At 36.1% G+C, this 25,467-nt stretch overlaps 1 protein-coding gene across 2 annotated transcripts in view; it reads left to right on the forward strand.

Annotated features, from left to right (window-relative positions):
- Positions 1–25,467, forward strand: part of DIAPH3 (diaphanous related formin 3) — a 203,289-nt gene that overhangs the window by 132,435 nt on the left and 45,387 nt on the right. For both annotated transcript variants that reach the window (XM_005426609.2, XM_031061588.1), the window contains 2 exons: positions 15,396–15,491; positions 15,930–15,989. In XM_005426609.2, coding sequence (XP_005426666.2) covers positions 15,396–15,491; positions 15,930–15,989 — 156 coding nt within the window. The remainder of the gene's footprint in view (positions 1–15,395; positions 15,492–15,929; positions 15,990–25,467) is intronic.

Raw genomic sequence — 25,467 nt, forward strand, 5'->3', positions numbered from 1 at the left:
TTGAGAAAAGACATTTTTCAAATCACAAAGCTATTTTCTTTAACTAAAGTTACATACTCATTTTTGTTCTTTTTTAAGACTAAGCTCTTCCTGAATTACTTGGTGTTTTTCTTTGAGTATGTCAATTGTTATTTTAACAGGTTACTACAGAAACACCTCAAAAACCCCCTCAGCCGTGCATTTTAAAAGTTAAAGGTGCTATATTGTCTTTCGTACCAAAAGAGATGGCAGATGCTGTGAGTTTTCTGTTACTAAAAGAGGTGTCTGATGATCCTCCATACGCCTGTATTTTATCCTAGACTGAGTTTCTGTAGTCCTTCAGAATGATACATGACTTAGTGTGTAAATTGCCATGAGCTTCTCTTTTTCTTTTCCTGAGCAGATCTTGTTAAACAGTTCCCTACCTAAAGCCTGGTTGCCACCTTTGGCATAAATGATCATCTGTCTCTTCCAGTTTTCACTAATAGCCAGAGTAGGTGTGCTTAGTTTCAGAGATGTTTCAGACCAAACGTCTTTGATTCATTTTTATAAGCCTGTCTACGTTTTGAGGTGCGAGTCTAAAGCTTTCTTGTGGGAAATCAGGCAGCTGCTCTCTGGACACAGAAATTCTAAATACAATTCAAGACCCAATCACAGTCACCAGTGACAATCTTTTCAATGCTCACAGAAGATAGAGGAGGCTGCAGAAGACTAGGAAGGGATAAAAGTGGTGTCTGTATTTATGCATGCTTGGAAATGTTTCAAACAAGATTTCTCTCAGGCATTTCTCTCAGATTTCTCTCAGCATATATGACTGATAGCATGTTGGATGGAAAATTGATAGTCCTTTAGTCCAAGTTAAAGCTGCTCTCAAGTCCTGTTCTTCACAATGTCATGTTCAATCTTCCCAGAATACAGGTGCCAACATTGGAGACTTATGTATTATATACACGTGTGTATGTAGGCCTCTGATGGTGAACCCTTCCATTTCAGCTGATGTGGCAGAGCTAAGTTCTTGTCCTGTACTTGTCTTTAAGTAGCTTGGGGTTTTGATATCATGCAAGTGTACAGAAAGATGTTTCTTGTCCTGTGAGTCATGGAAGGTTCAGTTTGGAATGACTGATCTTAACAGCAGATAGTAGAAGATGGCGTTAGGGTCACCTCAAGCTATAAATATCTTGAGCCTGATATTGAGTAAATTGCCCACTGATGAGTTATAAGGTTTCTTGTGCCTTTTTGCAACATATTTTCAAGTCTACTAGAAAACTTGAATTTTGGGAGTGGGAAGGAAAGGACATGTAGTAGATTTGTTTGTCAGGGAGGACAACAGCAAATGTGTGAAAAATGGGGTTGTTTGTTTTGGTTTTTTAATGATGATAATTATTATTATTTTGACAGTCTTACCAAAATTATACTTACAGTATTTAATTGGAGGCATAATGTAGCTCTGATTTTTTGTAGTTATGTAGCCAATAAAAAAAAAAGGTTTTTTTCCTTTTTCCCTTTTTTTTCCTAGCTATGATTTGTTCATTTAAAGGCTGTCTTCTCATTAAGAATCTGTAAATCAGTCATGTCTGATCTGCTGAAAAATTCATAACCAGGTCCTCTGTCTTTCAAAATATCAAAACACTCTTACCTGAAGTGTGACTGTGGAGTAACAGATTTTTGCTGCCTGTTATTTCTTTATATGGTAACTAGATCACATGTTAGATTCGTAGGAACATTATTTCAAATATTGCTCGAGTAAAGCTCATTGTTGTAACCAACACAGAAGTTATTTTTGGGGTTTCAAAGAGGTGTATACTTGGTAGAAAAGATGAGAGTACATATACTAAATGGTTCTTCAATTTTTTTTTTCTCAGTAGATAGATCATAGTGTATTCTACATCTCAACTCTTTTTTTTTTTTAGTAACATGGCGTTTTTAACTGACAATGATTGAAGATTGGGAATGGCTGTGAATCCGTGTACTATGTGCTACTTCATGGTTTCTTAAGTGTTTCTCTTAAACTTCTTTTAAACACTTTAAGAAGCAGTGACAGCAATAAAAACCAAAACATAAAAAAACAATCAAAAAATAACCCAATCCCATTTTACTGGGCTGGCAGACATTAGCAGCACTGGTTGTGCGATTATCTTACCCTTGTCACTATAATTGGCTCTTAGTACCTATCAATCACTACCTCTGCATTGTCTGTCTTAACATCTGTGTCCGAAATATAATGTCAGTATAAAATCCAATGGAGTTGATACTGTAGTGTTGGTGATCATGCCTACCAATGATGTTCCTAGTTGACAAGATGGCATACTGAAATTTCAGAGGTTTTCTGCAAGGGAAGCTAGAACTGAAATAGATTTTTTTTCCTACTCTACCCTCTCATTTTCCTTCCCTAGGCACAGCTTTGGATCTTATTCTTTTATAAAATGGTTTAGTTTCTAGATAGTTCAAATCCTCTTGTTGATTAGCTCCCCAGGCCACAGCAATGCCTTTGATTTTCTCTTGCTTAGCTGCTGCTCCTTTTCTTGAGGTAAAAGCAATCTTTCAGTGCTTCAGGTTGTGCTTTTATTCAGTGACCATTAATTAGCCATTAGTGACTACTTTATGATTCTGGAGCTTCTCTTTCAGCCTATACTTGATACCTTTCAACACCTGAGGTGCCATCCAGTGCTTAAACAGGATTTGTATCATCATCCTAAGCTTGCATTGTTAACCACTGGTCTCATTTACAACACCGATATCTAACCTTCTTCAGATTCTGCTTTGTTCTTGAAGTCCTTTTCTTTGGGTTTCTTCATCTTTCATCTGCTTTTGGAAGCTATTTGAAGAGCAGGGGTTTGTTGCCTATCATGCTACCTTTGTCTGCATGAGGTGGAGGAAGCTAATTTTGCATAAAAGTAATCTACATAATACTGCAAAAGTTTTTAGTTACTTGGGGTTATTTGCTGACTTTTTTGCACTGACAAAATCTTAATATAGAATCATATAATAATAGAATGCTAGGGGGCTGGAATGGACAATAAACTCCCAACCCCTCTGCCATGCACAGGGACACTTATATCATAAAGTAATATGTAACAAAATATAAATTTTATTTAAATATAACCAGTATGTGACTTGAGTCATTAATTTGCATATAGCATGTCAGGACTGTATTTATACCAGTTTTGAATTAGCTACAACAAAAAAAAAAAAGAAGACTACAAAGGTCATATTAATAAAAAAAAAAACAATCTGAATTAAAGGTAACGCCTCAGTTTTAGTTTAAACTAATTTCTTCAGGATGAAAACAATAATTTTAGTTAGTAGTAATAGACATTTATGACAAATATGAGTTCCAAGGTAGTCCTGTAATATATTGACCTTCTCACAAACTATAATAATCTTTCTTAACCTGTGTTGTGCCTTTGATACGCAGGCGACAACTGAGTCATCTAGATCCCAGGTATGCTCTGTCATCCATGCTTCTATATCAGGCTTCTTTTGCCATACCATTGCACCAAATTCAGTGTTGATATGGTAATTTTCTTAAATTAGATAAATACCTGCACTTTGTGATAAGTCTTTGTGAAGTTTAAAATTATTTTTTTAATATCTCAGATATAAATGTATTAATATTTTATAGTTTGTAAAGTGTGTAGTGTTTTATGAATATGCAGTACAGCATGTTTTAGAAAAACCTGAACATTTTAGGTAGTCTTTACAATATATATTTTAACTTCTGCTAATGAGACCATAGATTTCTGTTATTATATGGAATACTTTCATTTGCCCTCTTGCAAATTGTTTTTGAGATTTGGACCTGCAACCAGTGTCAGATTTACACACCTCTAAAGTGTAGTTTGCTAAAAGTCTCTATCTCTACTTTACATCTTAGCAACACCTTCATGTCCTAGTGGTCACAGCTCAAATAGTTCACCGATAAAGAGGGCTGTGAGTCTTCAGTTTACATAGTAAAAGTATCAGCTTCATATTTTCCTTTCAGCTCCATCCTAGCTTGAAAAGTAAGTGGAATTAATTTTGACTAAGTGGAAAACATTTTGACTAAGTAGTGAGTGATACTTAGCGTTTTGAAATTTATGTTAATAAAACCTGTCCACTAAAAATTCTCTGGACTACAAAATTATATTCATCATGAGATGCGTTACTTGCTTTTGTGAAGCCAAATCAAACTATCAACACTACCCTTCCAAAGGTAAATAGCCAGTGAAAGGGAATCTTTATGTAAATGCCACTTGTCTGCATACTATTAACATTCAGATACATACTTTCTCATGCTGTTCAGATTCTTAGTAGAAGCAGACCAATCAATTATTTTGATCTTATCAGAATGTAAAGAATTCTATAGCTGAGATAATAGCAGCTACATTTATTGTAATATAATTGAGAACTCCATCATTGTGGCATCTTCATTGTGTCTCACTTTGAATACTATTTAAGTAACAAGCCACTTTTATCAGTGGTTATTTACAAAGATTGCCCTTTTCTTGCATAGAAGCAGTGAAGTAATGCCAAAATGGAATATCTGATTTCCAATATAGCATATTAGTTTGTTCTCAGTTGTGTTATTCAGTTTCATTTTTATCATAATTATCTAGTTTTAAATAAGTTTTAGTTCATTTAAACAGTTATGACCTTATTTGCAGTCAATTTTGCAGCATTTATTTTTGCAGAGGTTTTATATTGTTTATCTTGTTTTGGAAAAAAAATAAAAACAAAACACATTCCTGTCTCACAAACTTGCTAAGAGCGTTTTAGGCTTTGGTTCTTCAAATATTTACTGCTTTATTATTGTCTGCTAAGTTGAGCAATATGAATATTTTTATTAGTTCTGCAGTGTTGTGCAAAACTAAAGGACACCATGAATGCCAGTACTGATAGTTTAAAAAATGAAAGAAGTAAATGTAATTAGGTAATTAAAGTTCAGATTCCAACAGATAAAATGCTTGCCTTTAAAATAAATTAAAAATCCCCAAAGCTGTTTATATTAGTAGGTACCGTCAAAGACCCTACTTTACCTGCTTAGCTCAAGTTCATAAGGCTTCCATTTTATTAATTTGTTCTCACTGGAGTAAGAGATTCAATACTTCTCAAGAGTACTCCTTTCCTCTTGGGAGGAATGAAGGGAATGAAGGACTGTAAAAGTCATTGAAATGACATCATTAGTTTCTAACATATGTTGGCAATTTGTTTTTTCAAAATGTCTGCTGGAATAATGTCCTGAAAAAAATACAGATTTTGGACAATAGTATATATATTAGCTTTTGGGAATTTAGGAGTATGTTTCATTCAACTAAATTACTAAATTTAGTTGTAAAGGGGATAGAAGATCTGACAATGATATATATGAAGAATTCCTAATATCCAACAAGCATTTTGTGGAAGTTATTTTCTCCAGGTAGTTTCCCCTTTTGGAATTACAAGTGCTTCACTCAAGTTGTTTCCTCCCTGGTGCTAGTAACTTTTTCCTCTTGTTCCCTGATTGCCTCCACTTATCCTCAAATTGGGCCCTCTTCACCAAGAGGATTCCTGAGGTCATTTTCTGTTATTTGAATTCATTCTTAAGAATCACTTTTATTAGGAAGCCAGTGGGAAATAACTCCTTTCCATAACTGTGAGGGAGTGTAAGCTCTTCCTCTTATGTTAAATTACAGTGGCAGAAGCAAAAAGAACTCTGAGACCTTTCAGAGTTGCTTACTCAGTATTTACTCATGTTAATATTTACTGGAAAGTTGGCCAATTTGGGAGAGTAGATCTAATTTTTTGCATAATGTCTGTTTACAAAAAAAAAAAAAAAGTCATACATGTGAGGAAGGAGATGTGACAGACGTTGACCACAAATCCACCAGAAAGGAGATATCACTTGATACTTCCCTAAGTATGGAGGTTATTTTTCAGCTACAATTGCATTGTTTTGACAGTAAAGTATAAATCTGGGTAAATTACCAAGAACATCCACATGTTCCCTCAAGAATAATGGGCACATCCATGCTTGAAAAAGGTTCCAGAGAATGATAAAATACAGGTATGTTTAATAAAAAAAAATCTAACACACTCAATGTGATACATTTGATGTAAAACATCTGCAGAAGCCACTGCAAAAGATGAGATACAGCAAAACCTTATATGTTCACAGAATTTGATGTTTTTAGTGCAAAAAAGTAGAGCTGATCTGAACAAATATTAATCTAATCAACAACTAAGAGTCACAGGCTGTGCTCTAACAAGATGTCAAAGGTGTTAAGTCTTCTGGAACATGGAGGTTCATGCACTTATTTGCAGCCCATGGGCTCAGAATGCAGCAACTGCTGTTAATTTGTACTATGTAGAAGCTCCAAAAGAGCATGTTGTTTAGAAGAAACATTTATTTTCCTTCTGAAAATTTTACTTAGAAGTGGAATCTGTGGAGATAGCAGCTGAAAAGCATTTGTGAAACTGTGGAGATAGCAGCTGAAAAGCATTTGTGAAACTGAGGTTTACACAAAGCCCAAGGGAAAATAAATAACAGATGTATTTGGAAGAGAGAAAAATAATTAGAACAAACAGAACTGTTGAAAACATTAAGAGTCAATAAAGAAATGTCTGTAGATGAATATTCTCATAAGGCTTGCCATTTATGTTATAGCAGTAAAATTTCTCAACAAACGTGAAAACAATGCTGCTAACTTAAAATGGCATTACCATGAAAAACAATTACAATCTCTGGAAACGTCTTTGGTATTAAGAGCTCTAACAGCTCTAATGTTTGTACAGATAGTAGGTTTTGATTTGAGTAGGCATTTCCTAATCCAAATACTACGTCACATCTCCTCTGTAAGGAGGTAGACATCCTAGTCCTCTAGAGTCTCACTCCTGCTATATGATGCTTTTATTCTTTCAGGTTTTTTTCTGTATCATCAAAAGTTTCTTTTCTCAAGTTGCAGAGGAAGGGAGGAATAAATATCCTTACCAAAGCATTGGAGGATATGCTTTATTTTTACTTTCCTCAGTTCAAGGTTGTAAAAGAGCCAAGAACCTGCTCTGTAATTGTTGGAAAGCTAGCTGATGGGAAGGTCATGTCTCTGACTCTTCTTCAAACTGAGTCTGCTGCTGCTTCTATTACTATGCTGTTTGCTAGGACGCTTATCTTCACTCAGCAATACCTCAATGGCTGTACAGAAGTATAGCCTTGTTATTGGATACCAAAATATTCTTCCTCTGAAGCTTGCTGACAAAAGTGACTTGATTCCTCTGGCAGCTTCTCTCTATTGAAGACTACTAAATTCAAATACAAAGTCTTTGAATCATGAACAGCTGGAGACCAAGAGACCATTCTAGAAATGTAATTATATATTTATCCTGTCCTTTGTATAATTGTTTGCTATTGGATACTAGTGCACAAAGGATGCAGGGGTAGGTGGGCTGTTGCTCTGATTTTTCTGGATATTCTTAGGCATTTACACCTACCCAACCCAAGACCAAAGGGTCTTTCCCACCCAAAGCTACCCAGAAGTTTTCCTTAGAGTAAGCTCAGTCACTCAGTCCAGTCTGAACTTTATCGCTCCACCCATGAAAAAATGTTTAACCTGAAAATTTTCTTGAGCCCCTCATCTCTGTAGCACAACTTTCAGTATGAGCAATCAATGTGTATATTTTCTAACTTATTGCCTGTTTATAAATTTAAATGGAAACAGTACTGGGCTCAATAAGCTTCTTCAGAGGCACACAGTAACCAAGAGATAAGATGTAAGGTGTATTATATCCAGATCCATATATTCTTTTAGGAAGCTATGTTCAATTAATAATGCTCCCATAGTTGTTCTTCTTGCTTTCTAAATGAAATTGTAATAGATCCATCTCAATAATAGATGTTTGTATTTTTTTCCCCCTGTGAAACAAAACTAGTGAAAATACCAGTTTTTGGCTATTCTGGAAAGCAGATTGCTTGTATTCTTGTCAGTGTCATTGGAGTTGTCATGTGTAAAGAAAATGGGAAACTCCATAATAGTAAAACATGTTGACTGACTTCTTCATATGTAAACAATAGTTCTTTGCTATTAGCTGTCCCTTCAAGTCATAGCCGTAGATAATCTGAGTGCTGATCTGTTTTGGGTTATAAGTGGTTAAATAAAACTAAAAGAAACTTAGCATTGTTCTCAATTTAGCAGGCTTTTTTCCCCACTAAAAGGCACAGCATCCAAAGCGAATAGGAAAAGGGCTATAAAAAGATTGAGTCTTTTAAATGGCTTTTAAAAACATTAGCAGGTAATGCAATATAAAATGCATTTCTAGACTATCCTGTATTGTTGAGTTGGTGAGAGAGTAGGTGTGTATGCAAAATTCAGTGGACTTTGTGAAAAGGTAACCTCTTTGTAATCAGTTTGTGCTTATTGCCTACTCTTTTCTCTGGCATCTCTAAGATGACTCTGATGCAGTCCCCTTTGCACCCCACACTGTTCCCCACAGGTGATTATATATATTAAGATCCCTCTTAGCCTCCTCCTTTCAGGCTGAACAGCCCTAGCTCTCTCAGTGTGTTCTCATATGAGAGATGGTCTAATCCCTTTAGCATCTTCGTGGCCCTTGACTTTGCTTGGATATGTTTGTGTCTCCCTTGTACAGGGGTGCCAGAGCTGGACTCAACACTGCAGATGTGTCTCACCAGTGGTGAGAAGAGGGGAGGATGCCCTCTTGTGACCTGCTGGCAACGCTTTTCTTTGGTCATCTTTGCCACAGAGCCACAATACCCATGATCAGTATGTTGTTCACCAGAGTCCCCAAATATTTTTTTTAAAGATGATTTTCAGCCAGTTAGCCCCCCATCAGTGCTCCTGGATGAGGTTTCACCTCATCACATACAGGTCTTTTGTTGGAGTTCATTAGGATGTTTATGTGTCAAGCTTTTCAAGGTTCTTCTGAATGGGTCAGCCATTATTTTGAATTTTCCACAATATGCAAACTTGATTAGACTGCACTCTCTTCCATCATTTGGGTCATGAACAAAGATGTAATAAATACTATCCTCAGTATTAAGTCCTGGGGTACACAATTTCAAAGGCTTAACTTTCTGTTAATTCTTTTGTAAGTCCAGTTTACTTAGTTGTCTCTTAGAAACACTCACTTTGAGAGTCATTCTACTGTATCTGGCTCCAATGTAGATAAAACGGGATAATCTCTGTGGAAAACTCAGTGTGAGTTTACAGTGGCTTTTTTCTGTTGTCATAGAAAGGACTTACAGACTCGCAATGAACATCAGAAATATTGACATTTTTATTAAAAAGCTCAATATTAAGATGATTTCACTCTCAGTCCCATTACTTAAATGGGGAATTGCGATCCAACTGAGATGCAAGAATTTGTACCTTACACCACTGAACTATTTTTGTATCTCTGTGGTAAAGAACCACCTCTTGTCACAGCTTACCTTTTGCTTTTGTCATATGAGCAATCTTAAGTTAAATTTGTGTAAGTATCAACCTTAATTTCAACAGCTGATTTGAAAGGGACAGTTGTCTTTCAGGGTTCATGAAGGGTGGAGTTTATTTTGAATTTGTTTTAAGCTCTCTGGAGCTTGGAGCCCTCTTTGTTATTATGATTAGAGTCAAAGTGTATCTATTTCTAAACCATAAAAGCACTCTAGGACAGCTCAACAACGGACCAGTTTATCAAGAGCCAACAAGATGGCATGAAACCCACTCTTCTCAGCTAGATTTATGGAATGGGTTCATCAGTCATTAGGAGAAATCATACCTTTTTAGATTATACTTGCCAAGGGCTCTGAAGCACTATCAAAGGCTTTCTACTTTGTGTTGGACATAAGTAAGAAATGTAACTCTTCTGATACTGGACTAGAGTGTTGATTTGAAATGTGAGGTATGTGCATGTGTTTTGCTTTTGGAAGGGCTGTTATGTGTCCTTTGCCTGAAGTCACTGCAAATAGTGATACTTTTCTTAAGTTTCATTTAATACTTCTAAATCTAAAAGGAGCTGTCCTTTCAGCCAGTCCATTCAAGGCACACTTGGCACCTGTTTCTGCTTTTAACTGTACACTGGAAATTTTCTTTTTCTTACTGTAAGAAGAAAACAGTAAGAAGAAACAGTAAGAAAACAAGGTTCTTCCAAAATTTTAGCAGTGTCAAAGGAATCCCTGTGTTCTGGGTCATGGCTCTAGTTTGTGCACTGTTATTGAAAGTCAGACTGATAGTCATGTATTCCTTAACTCACCTGTCAGTGAAGGTTATCTGATTGCTGCTATGGCTTTACCAGAAAAAAATCAAAGCCTTATAAAAAGTTCAAGTTGAAGTCTACATATCCTGTGCATTTTCTTGACAAAGTTGTTCTTATCATCCACCCACAAATCCTTTGTAAAATTGTATCTGAATTTCACTGGAATGAAGGCTCAGAGTTGAGGTAGTCATTTTTAAATGACAACCAAAATGTTTCAATGTTACATTGAAGCATTAAGGTTGCTTTGTATGTTTATGTTTACAATGTAACAGCCTTCAAAAAGTCTTCTGCCCTGATCATATACATGGCTGAAAGATCTAGAAATTGTTCACATCAGCACTATGAACACTGCACAGAATCTGGCTGCCTTACACTCTAAGACTGAAAAGATGGACCCCCACATCCAAAACATTGGAGCCCACTGCTGCACTGATGGCTTCAATTATCTTTCTCTCTGTGATCTGCTGTTCTACTTCCTGGAGCCTGTCATTCAAAATGACGCATGCCTAAAGTTTTCCTCTTGTGATTTTGTTCAGAGAACGTTACTTCAAATTTAGATGGAGGCCTTTAGTCAGCTGAGTAATGCTTTGTAGCCTCCACTAATCAAAATCAGTCTTTACCTTGTAAAAGCAAATATAAAGGACTTTTCAGTATGTCTTTAAAGTACAGGTACAACAATAACAAAGTTAAGAGATATAACTTTCTTTTTTCCTTCCTTGTGCAAATAGTCTGGAAACATCTCAGCTGTCACTGTCCCAAGCCTGGCAATCATTTGCCTCTGAATTTTTTTGTATGTAAATGCACAAGACCAAGAGGGAGCTAAACCTTGAAGTAGGCTGTGAAGGGCTTATATTTTAGTCAGTCAAAAACTGGGTGAAGTATGTCTAACTTGAATTATGTCCTGAGCTGAAGAGAAAGAAGAAAAACAGTGTGTATTCTAGCAAACAAGAGTAAAAAAGCATCAATTCTGGTATTTGCTGAATTGAGAGGATTTACTTCTTAAGATGAGGAAAACAAATCCAATACCCTCAGCACTCCAAGTTTGTTGTTAATGTATATGAAGTCTTGAGTGCTTGCCAGGAAGTTATGTCAAAGATGAAACAAAGATAATTAAACTTGGCTATCCAGCTAACTTCAGGAATAACCCTTGAGGTTTTGCATCCTTTTCCTTCTGTAACCGTTATGGAATCTGTAGGGTCTCTTTTTAATGTAAGTATTTGTCCAAGTTGTGTGCTTTTAGTTTCACACAAAACTTAGTGTTTATCTTTAGGAGCTGGTCCTTTTCATTATCTCCAGTATAACAAAAAGCTGCACATAGTTGCAATGCCATAAATAAGGACAGGTGGAAGATGATAGTCAAGCTTCCTGTAGCTAAATCTTGTAAGTGTACAGCTTGAGTAAGCAACATCAACAGTAACCTTGCTAAAGAATCCATGGTTTGCTTTTCTGAAACTTCTTGGTATTTTCCTTTGTGAGAAGAGTAGCTGAATAAAGATTTGATTCTGTGAAAAAGGAAACAGGCATATTATTATGTTTTCTCCTGGTAAAATGAACTTTTGGAGTCCTGGTGTTCTGTGTTTATTTTATATTGGACAGGTTCAGGGAACTGTAAAAATAAAGCATTTTTGTCCAAAATAATATTGTTACAATACTCTTATTTTAAAACCACATTGCTAATGGTATTTGTGATTCTATCATGTCAGTGGACTACTGCTCCTGGAATTATGGTATATATAATTTGTTCTTTATAAGTACATGAAATGCACGTGTCACTACTAACTGCAGTATCTGTTGCTCTCATTATAAGACATTATAGGTGCACATGTAAAGCTAATGATACTCACTGCACTAGAAGAGAAGGGTCTTTAATATTCTTAACATTTTTAAAGATGTAATTATGAAATTAGGTAGTTTATGTCTGACTTGGCACTGAAATGTCAAGGGCAAGACTCACTGGCTACTTTGGGAAGTTTACTTCTCCTTTAGATGGTATTTAAAAGACAGTTGTATGAGTTTTAATTAGGTATGATATTAAAAAGTGTTTAAATCTTCTATTCTGCAGTTGAGGGAAAAGAGATCATTTAAATCATAAAAGGATATCTTTCTCAAAGGAATTACTGTGGACTATGTAACTATCTGCAAGCCAACCAGAATTCCTAGTTCTATGGTGTCAAAAGATTGATACACTTGACTAATTAGGAAGCCAGTTGGGACTGGTGCCAGTCATCTGCAGCAGCTTGTGAAAGCCGATTTAAAGGCCCCTTAGGAAGTGTTTATATCGAACAGTATTTGTGACTCTTGTACTGGCATGGTAGCAATGTTGTATACAGCTCTCCCAAGGTAATTTAAAAGATTTCTCACATACTGCATAGTAGACTCTCATTTCTTAATCTTCCCATCATAGGCACTTGGACAACATTATTAATAGTGTGGGCACTGATAGTTACCTGCATAACTTAGCAGCAGTTGTCACAGTCAGCTGCTGATGTAGGTACCAGAAACCAGAATTTGGAGCCTACTGAAGTTGTACAAGCTTGAAAACCATGCTTTCTACATGTTTTGGGTACAGAGATTGTTAGGTATGTGCTTTTATTTGCAGTGGTTAGCTTGTTTCAATACATCCATGTATACAGAGCAACTATTAGATGAGTTTTTTCATTCAAGTTTCAGTCTTCTACAATTTATTCTTCTAATACTGTTTTGCATGTCAATGGAAGCACTAATCTATAATCCACTTTGTGACTACCAGAATATTTCAGATAAGTGTGAAAACAGATGGTGCATGTAAATGTTACAGCTTTACTCCAAGAAGTTGTGGGTTTGCAATATTTCTGTTGCATTATTTTAAATCTTCTTTTTTAAAAATTTATTTGATTAGCCTTTTATAGTAATCATGTTTTTTATACTGAAAATTGTTAAGTTTATGAAATTACTATGAAATCTGTAGTAGTCTTGGACAGGCTTAAGAGGAAACAGATGACATGCTGAAATAGCATTGAAATTTTTCTTCTGTTATTCCTATTTCCTAAAATAAAACTTATGAACTCTTTTCCATAGACATGAACGGTATCATTTTGGTGACTGTGATACTATTCAGTATTGTTTGAATTACCTAAAATGCTTATAAGCTTTCCTCCAGCATTCATGTTTTTCATGTTTGTTAATGTAACTAATATCTTGGCTCAAAATTTCTTCAGGCATCATGTTGGTTTGAAACTATTCACTGACTATATTCATTCTAGACATTAGTATTTTATAGACTTGCATGACATCAGATGGAGGAAGTTAAACAAGTAACAAAAAACCCCTACCAAACCAACAAGAGAAAAAGACACTACAAAAACCAACCCCAAAACAAAACAAAACAAAAACAAAATCCAAATCTGAACAAACAAATAGGAAGCCAAAGACATAGTCTGAGTGATTTTTTATAAGGTGTATTCCAAGCCATACTAATTGGTGTGATAGTCCATTAGTTGTAAGAGAGCAAACTCCAGTGTAATAAATAAAGCATGTTATAGCAAACACAAAGAAAAATAAAAAACATTCTATATTTCAGTCTTCATGTTTATTCTATACCTGCCATGAATATAAATGTTAGGCAAAATTATTATTTATTTGCTAATTTTCACTTACTTGGTTTTGTATGTAGCACTTTTGTCTAAGGTTGAAAACTAGTCTGGTAGTGCAGAGTATAGAGAAAGGAGAAGAACTAAGGGTTACTGTTTCCTGGATAAAAAGCTGGCTGGATGGCTGAGCCCAGAGAGTGGTGGTGAGTAGAGTTACATGCAGCTGATGGCTGGCCATGAGTAGCCCTCCACAGGGCTCAGTGTTGGGCCCTGTCCTGTTTAGTATTTTGTCAGTAATCTGGATGAGGGAATTGAATGCCCCCTCAGTCAGTTTGCAGATGACACCAAGCTGGGTGACAAGTGTTGCTGGAGGACAGAAAGGCTCTGCAGAAGGATCTGAACAAACTGGATCAGTGGGCTGAGGCCAGTTGCATGAGGTTCAACAAAGCCAACTGGTGGGTCCTGGATGTAGGTCACAGCAATCCCCTGCAGCGCTGCATGCTGGGGATGGAGTAGCTGGAAAACTGCCCAGTGGAAAAGGCCCTGGGGGTGTTGATTGACAGCAGCTGAAAGTGAGCCAGTATGTGCTCAGGTGGCCAGAAAGGCTACTGGTACCCTGGCTTGTGTCAGCAATAGCATGGCCAGCAGGACCAGGGCAGTGATTGTCCCCCTGTATTTAGTATCTTGTTATATGCACCAGGTGGTTTAGATCCTGATTTGCATATTCACTGTTAGCAATAACTGCTGACTCTATCCAAGAGGTGTGTTGACCTAGGGAGTTTTGCCCAGTGGGGTATAATGAGATTTCTACCATGGGAATTCTTTATTCCTCCATGGAGATTTTTTTGTTGTATAGTTAATCCCAGTGTTCTGTTCTTTGTCCTCCCATGTATACATACAATGGGGTAACAAGGTTAAAAAATAGAACACTTTCTGATGTGTTTGTTAATGGAAGTAAAAGGAGAGTGTTTAATACTTGCATTTGGTTGCTATCTCAGTGTAACATTCATAATTCTTTTGGGGGTTATTGTGCACCTGTGTATATTATTAGGCATTATAAGCATATAATTTGACAAGTAGAATTTTCCTGAACTACATCAATTATTTATTATTGGCCAGAGGTTATTAAATGTGAACGGAAAATGGCTTTTGATTAAAGCTACCTGTGGATATCACTATATCCTATCCAGTCCAAAACTGTTCGCTCTGCTCCCTGCTGAGAAACAATTTTAACTTTTTATCACAATAACAGAATGGTCTTTTGTCAAATGTAACAAATCATATAAAGGACAGCTCTCAAAAGCTGACGTGAGACTGATTATTTGCAGTTGTAGAAGGGTACTGAAATGAAAATATGAGTTAAATGACATTTCGCTTAAAACTATGCTTGACTCTCCATATAGAGAAAGAGGAATGTGAAATGAGTGGAATAGAATTTGATCTAGTTCAGTCTCTAGAAAACCAAATCTGTTGTAGTTAATTGCAAGAGAGCAATTCGTAAATATTAAAGAACTGGTCAAAGTTTGAAATGAATTGTTTTAATAATAATATTGGTATCCCTTATTACTGGTTTTTGTTGATGTTATTCTTTGTGCTTTGATATTGCTATGGTAACCAAGAGGGTTCTTTCTTTTTCCTTTACAGAAGGTGAGGAGACTGGAGTGATGGATAGCCTGTTGGAGGCCTTGCAGTCAGGTGCGGCTTTTCGAGACCGAAGGAAAAGGACACCAAGGTCCAGAGGTGAATATTCTATTTTATATTTTATTTTCCAGAGAAATTTAAAAGCATTTAGGTCCAGTGCTCTAGAATTTAGATACTGTCAGATTTAATTCGTTAGTACAATGAATTTTCAGGGATGTTTAGACTGTTGCTTATGTCAATAAGACTGGAAATTAATGTACTGAACTTATTATAGCCAGATCATTATGACAAGACTTTTCAATACATCCAAATGTACTTTAACTTTTTAGGCTTAATAGTTATATGGGGGAAGTGACAGTTATCTTGCTCCATAAGTGAGTCTGAGTCAAATTATTTCTCTGGTATATAACTGTCATTTATTCCAAGAAATACCTAACTCGTAATTCTTAAATTCCTAAACTTCTGCTTTGTCATGTTGTAATACTCTGGTAGCTTTCAAAGAGGTGTTTTATTTCCATTGTTTCTTTGCTTTTGCAGACACACCACAAAATCTCAGTCCAACCACACAGCGGCCTGTGCTGAAAGCTTGTAACCATGGTAATGAACCATATTCATGAATTGCATGTGCTTTTTAGCTTAGCTTATGTAGTTGATCTGTGCTTTCAAGACTGCTGTGATTTTTTTCAGTTTTGTACATTAGTGGAGTACTAAACCATATTGGAACTTGCTTTTTAAGAATCATCTGAATATTACAACCTGAAACTATACTTACTGATTCCTCTGCAAAGCTCTTCTATCTTTTGTGGGATTTTTATTTATGTAAATTTTGATTATATTTTTAAATTGTAGTACTTTTAAAATCCTTAAGAATCATTATGCAAGTTTTTTAGGGTTTATGGGATTGTAATAGAAAGCAGAGATTGTGTAATGTTTCAAGTGTTAGTTACTAAGTGCCTATTATACTGAATCTGAGAACTTTTGGCATTCATTCTGTGTTTCTTTGTCTTGGTTTTCATGGTCCTATAGCTGGAATGGTTTAAGCTATTGTTTATTAGTATTAATTCAAAAGGAGTGTTGACTCAACAAGGTTATAGTAACTATTTATTTGTAAACTGCTGAACTATCTTGCTATCAGTAGGACTTGTTCTTGCAAGTTACAGTGCAGGTGTGGGTCCCTGTTAGCTTTGTTAGATAGTCAGTCTACAGAATTTTGCTATATTGGCTGTGTTTTACTTAAGTTTGAGGAGTCCAGAGTGACTCAGTTACTCATGACTAATGGTCTCAGGAAAAAGTTTATATCTGTAGTCCTTCTGTTAAAGAGAAAGTTGAATAATGGGGAAGAAATGATCTTTCTTAGTTTTTAAAGCAGATTGAACTATTTTTTTATATTTAAATGCACTGTGGGGTTTATGAAGCAGATGTCATAAAACTGATTATATTAATTTTACCTCATGTGTAAGTGTTTATTTCTCTAAGTGAGTGTAGCAAAAAAAAAACCCAAACCTGTTCAATTTGGCAAATAAAAACAAAATTGAAGAAAATAGAGCTGAAAAGACAGTTTGTCAATAATTACAGAAATTGGATCAAAGAGAAATCAAGTCTATTTGACAGTTACTTGTCTAGGACATAACATATTGATATTTAAGTAATGACTATAGAGCACATCTGAATTTATCCTGTAAGTGGTTCTGCTTGTAAGAGCATTCATATTGGATACTACTCTTTTTGGATACTGCTCTTACTGTTCTTATCAGCACATTTCATCTAGGTAGCTGTCTGTAGACAGACTTGTAGCTTCCAGTTTTCAAACTTAACTGCCTTTGGTCAAACATTATGGCCATGTTTCAGATTAAAAAACAAAACAACAAAAAAAACCCACTTACACTTACCCAAATTTTAATGCTGAAAAATCTTAGTCTAAACCATGAATGGATTTGTACATCAGATGGATATAATTTGGTGCTAAAGTTTGAAGTTCAGATATCTAATTTGGAAAGAAGAGTAAAAGTAAACTCTTGGATCTTTTGTTGTTTTTACCAAAGTCAGTTTTTCCATAGAGCATTTTGTGAAAGTCTCATTCTAAGACATTTTAAAATTAATTCAATGTTTCTTTCGCTTGTCTTGTTGGTTGAGAAACAGTCTAGTACATATCTGAGCTTGATTTTAAGGAATTCATGAGCATGTTTTTGATTTGTTGACACTTGTCACAATGTCTATGTGTTACATCTTACCATCTTGAGCCAAATAGAGCACCAAACCTGGTGCTCTATTCATTCACTAGAATGAATGCTAGACTCTTGAGTGTCAAAATCAATTTTGGATAATAATAATAATGGCAACCTTAAAAGAGTTAATGTGGTCAGTCAAGATAGGAATTATAATGATAAAGTTTCTTTCATTTTCTGGGTTCAACAATGTATGTCAGTATTGTTCTCTGTTGCTAATCTGTGGTTCCTCTGGGCTTTATATGAGTCCAACCCGGCCAGCCCGACCACAAGCCCAGCACGGACTTAGCATAGACAAAGGATAAAAGATGAGAAGCACTCTTCCCCACGTGGATGCATGGATCCGTTTATTTGCTTGAGACCGGATACTCCTGCGATGGTACCATCTAGGCAGGAAAGAGGGCGTGGCCCCCTTGCAGTGGGGTTTTGTGCCCAGGGGAAGGGGGGCGGGGAAAGAGGACCGTGGCCAATGGGATGCCAATGGGGAGGGGCCACCCGTGGGACAGACCACAGACACAGGAGGGTATGGAAAGGGATACCTGGGGAAGAGACCATGTGGTAGGAAGGGGGGGATACACCATCGACGTGACCCAGTAACATTTCTCCCACCACCAGCTAAATGCAATACAACACCCTGTATCATTTTTTTCTTGCGCTTGATATCTGATATATACATACACATTCAATAGCCAGTTCTTTTTATCTATATGTGTATAAGTGATAAATGCTCTATACAATGGTCTATTATGTATATACCATACAAGCAAGAAGTCTGTGACTTCAGAAAAACTGGGATATGTTATTAGACAGAAGTATTGGCTTGGTTGTTCCTAATTTGCTATTTTTTTCCAGCCTAAAACTTCAAATGGATGCCAAATTTTATATCATAGGAAAAAAACCCACTGTCTTACTGTAAAGCTAAAATATGTGGAGGTTGCTGAAAGTCCTTAAGTAGCAATTCAAGCACTTTCCATGTTTGCTTCTGTACTGGTTTTGGCTGTTTGAGTTGACTGGTTACTGGTTTGGTTACTGTTTATTCTGCTGAGACTGACAGATTCATTTATAGTAGATATATTCTATTAATGCACACTGCAGATTCATACCTAGGATGCATCATACAGTCAAAAAGAATTACAAGCCATGACTTGAAATGGCTGTCCTGAATCCTTTAGAATGGAGTAATCTCTGTTGGGCAGGTGCCATCAAGTTCTAACTAATCTCTTCTGTTTCAAAACACAACCAACCAAATTTAGAAAAGTCTAGTTTCATCTTCCTGATTAAAGATATTTCTCTTAAAAAAGTGGAAACCAAATCAGATCCAAGCATAAATAGTGTTATAACCCCAAGCTGGCAATGAAGTGCCTCGCAGCCACATGCTCCGTCTTCCCTGGTGGGATGGAAATAGGTAAATCTCATGGGTTGAGAAAAGAACAGTGTAATAATTGAAATAGAATAATAATAAGACTACTACTACTACTACTACTAATAATAATAATAATAGGGAGGAAGAGTAAAAAGTAGAGGGAGGGAGAGGAATGAAACACAAGAGAACAAGTGATAGACAATACAATTGCTCACCACTATGGGCCAATGCTAAGCCAGCCTCTTCCTAGCAATCAACATCTCCTGACCAACTTCCTCAGTTTGCATGCTGAGCCTGATGTCATGTGGAATGGAGAATCCCTTTGTCCAGTTCAGGCCAGCTGTCCCAGCTATGCTCCCCCCCAGTTTATTGTGCCTGTGCCCACTGAGCCGGGCACATGCAGAGCATGTGAACATCCCATGGGAACCTGAAAATTCTTGACTTAGGGTAGCTGCTGAGCAACAACTAAAACATTGATATGTTATCAACATTCTTCATAGACTCAGTTCAAAACAGAGCACTGTACCAGCTACTAGGAAGGGAATTAACTCTATCCCACACAAACACAGGACAGGAAACTGGTTCTATGTCTCATGGGGCATGACAAGGGAGAGAAATACAGCCTGAATGCACACTTTCTCCGTAGCTGTCATATAAATGGAAGCAGGAGGGAAATTTTACTAACCATTGCCATTGTCACCCTCAGTACAATGCTACACAAGGTATCAAACTAGCATTTGCTTTTCAGGGTTAGCCAAACCCTGTAAAACTAAACAATACAGAGGAGCAAGCCAACACTGCTCAGGTCTAGAACTGGGAACTGGAATTGTTTCCTTTAACTAAATAGACCACTTAAGGAAAAAAAAAGAGCAACAATGAATTTAGTGAAATACTGGCTAATGTGTGGGCTGTTTTTCTCTTAGTGATCTGTTGAGCTTCCCTGAAATCTCCGGTAGTGTTCAGCTGGTACTTCTAGTTAAAAAAGAGTGCTTGTTCTCATGCTACATTCCATGGTTGCCAAATGTGTGTTATTTTATTTTCAATCCTACTGCTTTCTTCTGTTTTTGAACAGATTGCCTCTTTCTAACCTGATATGTGTTTAAAAAAACATGTGTTTAAAAAAGGATTGGATGTGGCACTTGGTGCTATGGTTTAGCTGAGGTGTTAGGGCATGGGTTGGACTAAATGATCTTGAAAGGCTCTTCCAACTTTGTGATTCTGTGATATGTAGGTTTTGTCAAGTTTGAATCTGCTCTATTTTTGTGACCAGAATTACCAGTTGTATTTTTAATGCTTGTGACAAGGCCCATCAAGTCACAATATTTCTTGTGGAGAAAAATTCCTGCTACATAACTAACAGAAGTAATATACATTGAGAATTGCTAAGTCTTGGAAATGTTTTAATGCCTTAAGAATGCAAGTACTATATGCTAGATTTTAGTGGATATAGATACGATTGGTATATTTTATTCCCATTCATAGTGGTTTTTATTTTTAAATTACCTACTGAATTACATGTATGTGCAAAACTATGTGTTAATGTTACAGTTTGCTTTAACTGCAAAGGACCATGGACTGCAGTAAATATTTTGGTACATGCCTTTGCTGTAATTCCAATTCAGAGCACTGTTTGACACAAGCAAAGTATTGGTATAGTTTTAGTGGTGTGCTTAGGATTCAATAGCATCTAACAGAGGAGCTCTTTTATTTTATTTAGGAAGCAGAAGAAAGCACGAAATTTTCAGCAATCAGGATTTTGCACATTAGAGGATCATTTCAAGCAGCTAATAGCTATGGCTGATCTGAGTTTTTCAGTTATTTACAGCAAGAGTCAAGGCATATTTGTAGCTTGTATGTTTACTTCAAGCTACGGAAGTCCAGATACATGGAGCAGCATATCCAAGGCAGGGCAGAGCCCACTGCAGCACAGAAAGCTGCATTATTCACTAAGTTTTTGGTCAGGTTTTGCAGCCTGCATCAAGTTCTCTGCTGCTATGGCTACGCATTTATTTGCTGTAGCATTAGCCAAGCTAATGCTACCTGAATTGCATGAATACAAATTTGAGATGCAGCTTTGATTGCATATAAACACATACCTCAAATGTGTTGCAGAAAGAGTTTATCTTTACAAGTTGACCATATTAAAAATGCTGTGAGTAAAGAAAAGCTATAATAAAATGCAAGCAAAAAAATACAGATTGCTTTTTCAAACTGCAGAGGTTGAAAGAAATCTTTCCGTCACAATCAGTAATTGCATTGTGGACAACATTTCTAAAGGTGACAAAAAGGTCTTGTTTCTATATTGAGATCAAACTTCCATTGTAAGAGATGGTTGTAATTATTATAGCTTTTTGTTCAGTAAATCTATACACAATAGAATAATTTTCATGTCACATCTAGTCTGAAGCATTTTAAAGACTTCTGTTAAATAAAACCCTTATATAGTAAAGTCATTCTCTCCCAATTATGCATAAGGAAACCCTTTTTTCATGTGTGTTCGGTTCTTTTCATCTCATATTTATAATAGAACTGTCATCTGATAGTCATATTAATGTCTCTGCTACCTTATTTTTGACAAGCAAAGCTGACAGTGAGCTCAAGCTCATCTTAGTTCTTGAAACTGTGTGACCACATAGAGGTCATTTCTATTTCATCATTGCATGTGACAGCAAGCTATGGTTGGCATTTCAACCTAATTTTTCCTTAATTCTGTGTATGTGCTTGTCTTTTCCTCAACTGTATGTAGTGAACATTGGTAAGTACCTAATAGTGAAGAAGCTACCCATGAAGATACTTTTTCCCCAGAACATGTTAGCAGTAAAGGCACCCTCTTGAGCATTAGCAGTCCTTCACAGTAGATACTGCTTTCAAGGCACTGTGCATGTTTAGCCATGTGATCACAAAACATCAGTACTTCTGGTGGAGGAAATTTTTGTTAAGCTTTGTGAAGTTTTACTCAATAGACAAGTTTTCTCAGTAGAAGACATGGAATAACTGTAGGCACTGTTATGAAAGGAAAACATTTAATAGGATTTCTATTAAAAATGGTTCTCAGATGTTGCCATTTTAAGACCAAACTTTCACTTCAATATTGACTTCATAGGTCAAGTAAAATTGCTGCTTATTCTAACAGAAATAATTCCCCTGGAACCATCTACACTGTTTATAATAGTTTTTTTCCTAGAGCATACTGCAGAGTTCAAAGGAACTGACCATAAAAGGTAATTTTGCATGTGTGGAAAGAAAAAATAACATCCAGACAAGGAAAGTGAATTTACACATTTTTATTTCTGTCATTAGAAGTATTTCTGCATTGCCACAGTTGAAAACACATATCATCACAAAAATATCCCTGAAGAATTTAATTCCAAAATATCTAGGAAAAAGCTTAATTTTGATGCAGAGTTTTCAGTAGTCTCTCACACTCATAATTTAATGTTAGAGTGAAGAAAATGTCCTACTCAGAAAGGATGGCAGCCAGCAAGAAGAGTTTAGAATGAAAAATGAGAATTTTTTTAGGGGGGGGCCTTTTCTAACAAAAGGTTCTTTGAAATAAAGACTGACATGGAGAGGTATAAACCACTCATTTATTTAAACATTTATTTATTTTAAAGTGCCAAATGCTGAAAAATGGTTGGAGACTCTCAAGAGTGGAAAAGGGTACTTCAAATTAGTAGTAATTGCGTATTATTACTGTGAAAATACTGATTTAGAAAGAAAAAAATGCTATCTTGCCCTTAGTATAAGCTAAACACACTGGCAACCTGTATTTAGAAAGATGAGGAGGAATTATAATCCTATAAAAAGTCTCTATTTTATTAAAGTCTTGTGAGATTTCCATTATCGACTCTCATGAGTGAGGTTGCATGCATATCCTTCACCCTGTGTCTTATCATATAGCATCATATCTGAACATAATGCAGACAAAAAGGAGAACCCAAGCTTTCTTCAGAGTAAAAATTTTAAGTACTACCCTGAGACAAGGTGGACCTTATCACGTGACCCTTTGAAGATGTCAAATTAGACACTCAGAAGAGCTAATTGCTTTTGTAAATATTTTGCCAGTGTTCATTGGTATTAGTTGAATAAGATCACAGCTCTCAAGGGAGGCGAGGACACGTTCTGCAAGATAAGAACAGTAGCAAAGAGGTGACATTTGAAAGCAGTGACACTGTATATTCCATAATTGCACATACCGTAAATGTCAGCTTCATAATTGCCTAGGTAGGTAACTGGATTTCCAAAAGCTGCAGCAGGCAAGTTATATATTCAAATCAGTCAGCTGAAAATTTATCAGTGGAAAGTCTTAAATCTGCAAAGGGAGCTGTAAATTACCAGCAATTTACCTGTATTTGTCTTTTCATATTTTAGTCACACAGAACTTCCCATTCAAAAACAATTACCAGGTTGATAGGTATAGCAAAGAGATTCTGTCACTTCTCAGAGCACTTTTCAAGTCTCTTCCATATTTGTTAAACAAGATTTTAGGTATAAATTTACCAGTCTGTTTCACTTCTGTTTTCTAACTGTTAAGAACAAGTAGTATCTAAACTTCTGCCTCATTCTTCAGAGGCTTTTAGAAATTTCATCTGAGTAGCAGATTTGCTGAACAACGGCCATAAAGCTCTTTATATTGTGGGTTTTAAAAAATAGCTAGATAGATATAGACACATATATATTTTCTTAAAGGGGTTATCTTTCATAAAGAAACCATAAATAAACCACAAGTGAAATATTAGGTAGGAAATTTTCATCAGCTAGACATTAAAAATGAGTTTTCTCTTGTGAAAGACTTCACTGGGGACAAAATCTGAGATCCTAACAGAGTATGATTCCTGACCTGAGTCTGTTCTGTGACTCCAGTGATGTCTGATTAATGCAACATTGTTTAGTCAGTCAGAATTCAAACAATTTAGAGAAAGCATAAAATATTTTTCATTAAATTCTTCAAGCACTTTTCTTAAGTCATCTATTTTTGCCATGTAAGTGAATGTGTTTTATTAATGTTCTGGGATTTTTTCCTCCTTTGGGAGAATTTTGTTCATTTTTTTTCCTAGGTGGTTGCTGTAACAGAACAAAAATGTTGTGTAGAACTACTGGAGTTACTCTGGAAAGGTGCAAATATGCAGAGAAAACAAGGTTATCTTTAACTTCTCCCTTTTGTTGGGGTGGGAACACTTGGAAAATTTACTTTCAAGTTTTTGAACGCTCTAAAGGGAAATTGGCAGTTCGGTTCTATCAGAAGTAGTGCTTGTGCCTGCAAGTTTCTTGATAAATCCAGTATCTTGTTTCATTCCACAAATAGATTAATCTTTTGTATTTCCACCACACATACCTAAGGCAATATTTGCATAAGTCATCCAGCAAAATAATCTGAATCCCAGAAGGCCTTTTGGTGGCTCAAACCTGGAGATCATGAGTGATAAAGGAAGGAAATACAGGAGTCAAACGCAACTCTTGCTTGAATGGCAGGAGGAAAGATGGTAGCCAGGCTTCCACTGAATGATCTGGAGTAGTGTGAGCAAGTTACAAATCCAAGATGGGAAGCTGCAGTTTAAGTAATTTAGGGAGAGAATATTTGGATTTTGGAAGATACTGGGCTAATCAATCTATTCCCTTTCAGCATGCACTGAAGTAGTTTGGCTCTTATCCTTGGCATGGTAATCTTTTGCTTTAAAAAAAAAACCAACAACTTTTTAAAGCAAAATTGTTTTAACCAAACAGAAAAACTATGTGAAGTCTATGCAATTTCCTAGATGATCTTACTTCCTGGAGGATAACAAGTATATACCTTCTTTCTGTGAGAGACCATAACTGTCTAGTTAGTAGCATAGTCTTTCTGTTACAATAGTTTGTCATGATGTCTTCAAAAGAAGACTTTGTTTGTAATGGTGATGGTCTTTATTTTCATGGGAGAACGAGTTTTCATCATGCTTTTTTTTTGTCTCCTGATATTATCTAACTCCATATACCAGAGAAATAAAAGAAAAGCTGTTTCCTGACCCTATAAGCTTGACCATATTTGCCATAGGTGTTAAAAAATCTAAAGACTGGGATTTGGAAAACTAGGAGTGAATTTATTCTACACTATTCAAGCTTGCAGTTCTTGATTTTTTTTCCCTCCTTGTAGCATAGCAAAATGATAAAATAAGAAATTGAAAAGATAACATCGGGACTACTTAGTGTCATAAACAGGGAAATGGAATGAAATCTCAGCAGATTTTCAGCACAGACAAATAATTATTCCAGAGGTATTTCTTTTTATCTGTTTTCTTAGGCTTTAAGCCTGTTTCCTTGTATTTGAAAAGAGATGAGTGTACATGGTGCATTATAATACAGTGCACATAAAAATACTTGAATTGGCTCTAGACAGTCTACTTTGTGTACTTCAGGCAGGATAGCTTTTAGGTCAGGAACAAATTTGGATATCACAGCCCAGTTTGTGGGGTTCAGAAGATATTTGGACATCTGCGTACTACACCTAATT

The sequence above is a fragment of the Geospiza fortis genome, unplaced genomic scaffold (assembly GCF_000277835.1).
Source record: "Geospiza fortis unplaced genomic scaffold, GeoFor_1.0 scaffold191, whole genome shotgun sequence".
Lineage (NCBI taxonomy): Eukaryota > Metazoa > Chordata > Aves > Passeriformes > Thraupidae > Geospiza > Geospiza fortis.